We start from the raw sequence: 6,305 nt of genomic DNA on the forward strand, positions 1-6,305 counted from the left end.
TATTACTGAAACAAATGTTAACTTTTATAGACCCTTTGACAGCTTAATTAACCTGCAAATTAAGGAGGTCTCTCCTTAAGTCTCTTTTCCACTGTGCAAGTTAATTGCCAGTTGGTATTGCTGAAAGGCCTCAGCAGGGTAAGTAGGCTGAAGATGGTCACGTTGTGAATAAAATTGTGTAATTTAAACATAGTTTGAAGTAGTTTGCTCACTCTGAGAGGAGGAAATAGAATAACCACTCCTTGCTGTCCTATTTATCAGAGAGTGTGTCTGTGTTTCTGGTGCAGATTTCTGAAAGAAAAGATGTTTTTGAAGCAACTGGGGTGTGTATTTCCAGAGGGACAGTTAGAGAAAAGCAGCATTTTGAGGTGAAAATGAAATCTCTTCTCAACATCGGCTACTGGTTTCTCTTCAAAAGTGTGCTTGCCGTTAAGGATGCCCAGAAGCAGACTGAAGTCCAGACGTGAAGCAAAGGTTGTAGGGAGAGATAGTACACTTGATTTGACAGACTGCCAGGAGCAGTGATTAGTTAAACAGAAAGGGGCTAGAAGAGCTGCTGGACTGCATTATGCAATGGAAAATGTACTTGGCTTAACTATACTTGAAAAGAAGTTGACATAGGGCCTCCATTTTCAAACCTGAATGCAGGTTTTAGTGTAATAAAGTTAAAACCAACCAGAATATAGACGTTTCAGCTGTTGCAGGTGATTTGTAAATGCAAATAAGAGTACGGACATGTGCGGGTGTATTGTTCTGATTTAAAACCCATGTGGCAGTTCAGACAAGTGTGTGTAACAATGACTCGCTGTGAATCATCATGCCTTGTCTCTGTATATTGGTGCCAGGTTCTTAGTGATATCCCCCACACCTAAAAACTGCACCGTGCAAAGCGCTCAACACTATTTCCTCTCTGAAAGCTTTCAGCTTCTCCTTTTGCCATTGACAGCTCCTGCTGGCTCCTGGGAGGTGGAGGAGGACGGAGGCGTGTTGGGGCAGGGGCACCGTCGCCAGCCGACCCTAGCTGACGGGAGGGGGGTAGGTAGCGGCCCTTCTCCCGCCCGGCTCCCTCTGGGCTGGCTGAGGCGGTCGAGTGGACGCTGTGAAGCGGTGTCAACAAAACAAGGGGCGATTATTTGGTAAACTGGGCGCTTGGCCCCACTGCCCGAGTGAGTAATGAAAACAACGTACGACGCGGTTCGCTGCTACCAGCAACTATCTTGGTGGAGAGAGCTACTGTCAGACCCTGATAAACGAGTTGTTTCTCTCCAGGCTCTGTTGGCGAGCAGGGAGTTGGATCTAAGTGAGTCTGGTGATGAAGGCAGTGAGTCACAACTTGGTTGGATTCATCATTCCCCAACTCCTGTCCCCCCAAGCAAAGTTGCAACCATGTTTCTGTGTTTTTGAAGGGATATTTATGATGGCTGGCTTTTCAGCAATCTAGAAACTGGGGAGGAAGCTGTGCATAAGCCATTAATACCGTGTTTGTCCAGGAAAAGTTTTACATAATTTGTGTGTACACTTGTAAGCAAACTTTCTGGTAAGACTTTGCCCCTGTCTTCAGAGGGTACTGCCAAACTGACCCTTCTTCCCACCCCCCATTAGTAAGTGACCGTCAAATCTTTTCAACCACAGTTCTCTCTGTTGAGTTTATAAAACTACTCCTTGAGGTATTTTCTGTACTTTAGTTCATTGTGCTTCCCTAAGTATCTGTAGAAGACAAGTTCTTACAAGATTATGTTAGCTTACTTTAGAGCCACTGACAGATAGTTATCCTGATTATTGTGTTGCCACTGCATTTCTTGCTAACTTGAATAAAATGTTTATTTACAGTGTCCATGGGGAGCCCCTAACACAACATCAATATCATGTTCCCTTGCTGATGTAATGAGTGAACAGCTGGCAAAAGAGCTGCAGCTGGAAGAAGAAAATGCTGCTTTTCCTGAAGTGGTTGCGTAAGTTTAAATCCTGGATTAGTGATCTCTATAGTTGTGAAGCCATCTTCTGTCTCTTGTGTGTTTCCTTACAGTGTGCTTAAGGTGTAGCGATATAGTAAATGCTTTGCCTGTTATCTTCTAACTCTGCTTCTTTAGGTCTTTTTCAGTGAAGATTGTTTCCCCAGTTAAACCTCTTAGATTCTCTTCTCCATCACCCTTCTTTTTTTCTTGTTATTTTCTTTGCGTTGTTTTGGGTGCTTTAAGACAGTCTGTAAACTACATTTTTGAGAAATGTTGTCAGAAACATTTTTCCTTCTTCCCTTTTAGAGGCTTATGTTAACTCTTGTTAACGATGCTGTTTCGAGAACTATCAGGTGTATCACCTGTATCCTCCTAATACTTGGAAGCTCTGAACATAGGCTGAGAGCTTAATCATTCTAAACTCATACAAATTTTGCCTGCGATCTTTTCTGTGAAGCAGAGAAAAACAACACTGTTTGCTTTTTAAAATTTGTTTTTATTTTTTTATAAAAACATAGATAAAAACCCATATACATACACATGCATCTGTATGCCTTCTTTCTCTTTCACAAAGGGTATCTTAAAAATAGAACCTAATGCCTCTAATGAACAAGTAAAAGTTTAGGTAATATTTGCATTGTAAAGGAGTGTCAAAGAGAAATGAAGTTAAGCTCTATTAATATTTAGTATTGGCTTGGAGGTGGGGTGGACAGTTGAGATCCATTAGTTTCCATGCAGCTCTGCATGAGGTCTTTTGTATAGACTGATGAAATGGTATAAAGTGGTGTTTAGATTATTGTGTTTAACTCTTAAAATTTTTGCTTTCATTTTACATAGTGTTGCTGAAGGACCATTTATTACAGGAGAAAATATTGACACTTCTAGTGACCTAATGCTAGCTCAGATGTTGCAGATGGAATTTGACAGGGAATATGATGCACAGCTTCGACGTGAAGAGAAGAAGATCAATGGAGACAGCAAAGGTATCCTCATCAGAAGAAATATTTTTGCTTTTGAGATATTTTTGGCACTCTGCTTAAGAGCTGTGAGGAAGTAGCAAATCCTTGATAATCATGGATATGCTTCTTTGTTTTTTTTCCTCAAGTCTCCATATCCTTTGAAAATTATCGGAAGGTGCATCCCTATGACAGTGACAGCTCGGAGGATGAGGTTGATTGGCAGGATACTCGTCACGATCCTTATAGAGCAGGTATGTGGCAGTTTTTTAAACAATATGATTTCTTCAATTAATAGACTAAGAATATGACATAGTTAAATTACTTTTTTTGAATGTAAGGAGACGTACCAGTTTTATGTAAAACCAGTTCACCTAATTGGGAGCTGTTACACAGGAGGTTGAAAAGGTAACTTCAGGCTTCTGTCTGCCAGTATATTGGCTGTGGTGGCTGAATGTGGCAAAATAATTATTGTATTAAGTACTGTGGGATAGATATATCTGCCATCTACATTTGGCTAGGGGTATCTGCACATGATCCTGAATATTCCTGTCATGCCAAAAGTCTGTCTGACACCTCAGAGAAGACCTAGAAATAAGTCATAATGCAGCAAAAGAAGCTGTCATGTTTATAACAGACGAATGCATTAAGGTCATACAATTGAAGTATTTTATTCTGTTTAATAAATAAAATGATGTTACTTTTGTGGGCACTGTAGAACCTTTATGAGCATTAGTTACATTTGTTTAAATGTAAAGTTCAATTTATTTTTCCTCACTGCTGGCAGATAAACCCACGACTACACCTAGAAAGGGTTTCATAGGAAAAGGAAAAGACATTACTACTAAACATGATGAAGTGGTATGTGGACGAAAGAACACTGCTCGCATGGAAAATGTAAGTGAAAACTTAGTGGAACTTATTTTGTGTGTAAAACTGGAATGTTGGAATTTAGCCAAAGAACTAATGCTTGTCCACCTGTACTACTATATATGGTGGTAGGTTTTTTGTTTTGCTTTTTTTTTCCCCAGTTGAAAGCAATGCAGTGTTTGGATTAGTTATTCAAATTGGCAGTTTGAGTTATGTGTGGTCTTTGCTTAATAATAGTTTGTTAATGACCATGATTCAAGAATTTTCACAGAACTGTTTTGGGAAAACAAAACTATCAGCAAGTTTGTTACACAGGCAGATAAAACATCAAGGCTATTTTTGAAAAGCATAGCTATGGTGTAATCTTTTTGTTTTAAATGCATTTTGCCTGTTAAGCCAAATAACTTATTTTCAGTAATTGTTTGGCTTACAGCTTTTCAGTCTGTTTATCCATAGTACATACCTTCCGTTTTCTTTAATGTAACGGTGCAACTTTTGCAAATAAGGAAATGCTGCAAGTGCTATTTCTATAGGATGTTAGGTAATCTTATAGCAATTTGGGTTGAACTTTGAGTTCTGAGTTTAGAGCAATGCTTTTTTTTTTTTTTTTTTTAACATAGTGACAGCATGGCACAAAGTGGGTTTCACACAGGTCCTAATCTAGCCTAAACTTTTGAGGATTGGAATAAGAAATTTCTAGTGTCTGCTACTAACAAGGCTTAAATTTCTATTATTTCTACTTGTAGTTTGCACCGGAATTCCAAGTTGGGGATGGAATTGGGATGGACTTAAAGTTGTCAAATCAAGTCTTCAATGCCTTAAAGCAACACGCATACTCTGAGGAACGTCGAAGTGCAAGGCTCCATGAAAAGAAGGAGCACTCCACTGCTGTATGTTTTTAAAAAATTCTCTCTATATACTTTTTATCTTGTGTAACAGCTGTAACACTGTTTTGGTAATTCCTCGAAACATCCCATGTTTAGTAAAACAGTTCTGTGATATTATGTTAACATTGCTGAAGAAGATGGTATCAGCCAGCTCCTACCAGAAAAAGACTGTCTTTGAGCTGCATCACTGTGGGAGTCATATCAAAACAAGAGGAAGCGGCTTTCATTTTTTTTTCCTCTTTGTCTTTCTAAACCTGTTTCTTAATCAGCTACAGTGAATAAACTGCCTAGAAATTATTTATAGAAACCATCCAGAGGACTAAGCCTCTGCAGTTGAACCATGTGACTCCAAGTACCTGTCTTCCTGGCAAGTTTCAGGAAGATGAGGTGACCAAGTAAACTCTGACTTAATAATTCAGGATGTTAGATGATATGCTTTATGGGTGAGTTTAGAGCAGGGCATCTGGTAATTTCTGCTGTGGCCTTCTTTAAATTTGGGTGTTTTGCTTTATTGTTAGTGACACAAAAGGATTATAATATTTGGGATATTCTGATCCATGATTTGTAAAGACTTCTTGAAAACACTGTAGAAAGTGCTCTTGAGCTAGTCTTGCTTTATGCAGAATTGGTAAAATACAGTGTGTACTACACAGCTGGTAAGGTACCTGCGAGTAATAAATCTTAAGATGACAGTGATGGAGCAGTTTGGCTTTGCTCCATCTGTTTTGTTTGTTTTGGTTTGTTTTTTTCTCTTATCAATTGAGAGAATGCTCTTAATACATTATCCTTTCCACCTAGTTGAATGCTTGCTGCTCACTGTAAAACAAAGAATTATCTTAATGATTTGAGTATTAATTTCTTGCCTGTAGGAGAAAGCAGTGGATCCTAAAACACGTTTACTTTTGTACAAGATGGTCAATGCTGGGATGCTGGAGACCATCACAGGCTGCATCAGCACAGGAAAAGAATCAGTTGTGTTTCATGCATATGGAGGAAAGTAAGTATACTGTTGGTTACTGACAGTAGCTTTAAGTACCAGAGGTGGTTTAAAGAGCAGAAACCACAAATATATTTAAACAATTGGCACTTTCTTCATTCCCAATACTTAATGTATTCGTGCATATGCAGATAATAGTAAAATCTGAAAACCAAATGGTACCAACTGTAAAGTAAAAAATCCCCACTTTCCTCCTTGGAGACAGTTCATCAAACGGGGACAAATCCACCGTAGCTTTCTGTGGAAAAACATGTACTCCTTTTATAAAAAAGTCTTGAGATTTTAAGCAACTCTCCACTGACCTGCCACAGACTACAGAGCTATCATGCTGATTTTTATCTGCCTGAAGATTGTCTTTCCGTACAGATCACTGTATTATCAGCTCCATCTGTGTTTGTTGCTTTTGGGTTACCTTGAGAACAGTGTTGGGATGCTGTTCACTTTGCAAGTCATGCAAGAGTCCAGTTTTAAAGACTACCATGCTGGAAGGATTGTGGTACTTCAGTAGTAATTGTAGTACATTGAAACACCAGTGAGTTAAGAAAGAACAAAACCCAAATACAGATAATCTATTTAGAATTGTCGAGAGAGAGGTAAGTTGAGGGTGTGGAGAAAAGATGAGCTGCTTGCTTCCCCCCCC

At 39.0% G+C, this 6,305-nt stretch overlaps 1 protein-coding gene across 1 annotated transcript in view; it reads left to right on the top strand.

Moving 5' to 3' along the window:
- The first annotated feature begins 1,173 nt into the window (after nt 1–1,173).
- Nucleotides 1,174–6,305, top strand: part of RIOK3 (RIO kinase 3) — an 11,398-nt gene continuing 6,266 nt past the window's right edge. Inside the window, exons 1-7 of the mRNA XM_026841447.1 lie at nt 1,174–1,278; nt 1,831–1,952; nt 2,793–2,938; nt 3,061–3,165; nt 3,699–3,808; nt 4,528–4,671; nt 5,538–5,665. Coding sequence (XP_026697248.1) covers nt 1,174–1,278; nt 1,831–1,952; nt 2,793–2,938; nt 3,061–3,165; nt 3,699–3,808; nt 4,528–4,671; nt 5,538–5,665 — 860 coding nt within the window. The remainder of the gene's footprint in view (nt 1,279–1,830; nt 1,953–2,792; nt 2,939–3,060; nt 3,166–3,698; nt 3,809–4,527; nt 4,672–5,537; nt 5,666–6,305) is intronic.

This window comes from Athene cunicularia (genome assembly GCF_003259725.1).
Source record: "Athene cunicularia isolate RWA chromosome 2 unlocalized genomic scaffold, athCun1 chr2_part1, whole genome shotgun sequence".
Classification (NCBI taxonomy): domain Eukaryota; kingdom Metazoa; phylum Chordata; class Aves; order Strigiformes; family Strigidae; genus Athene; species Athene cunicularia.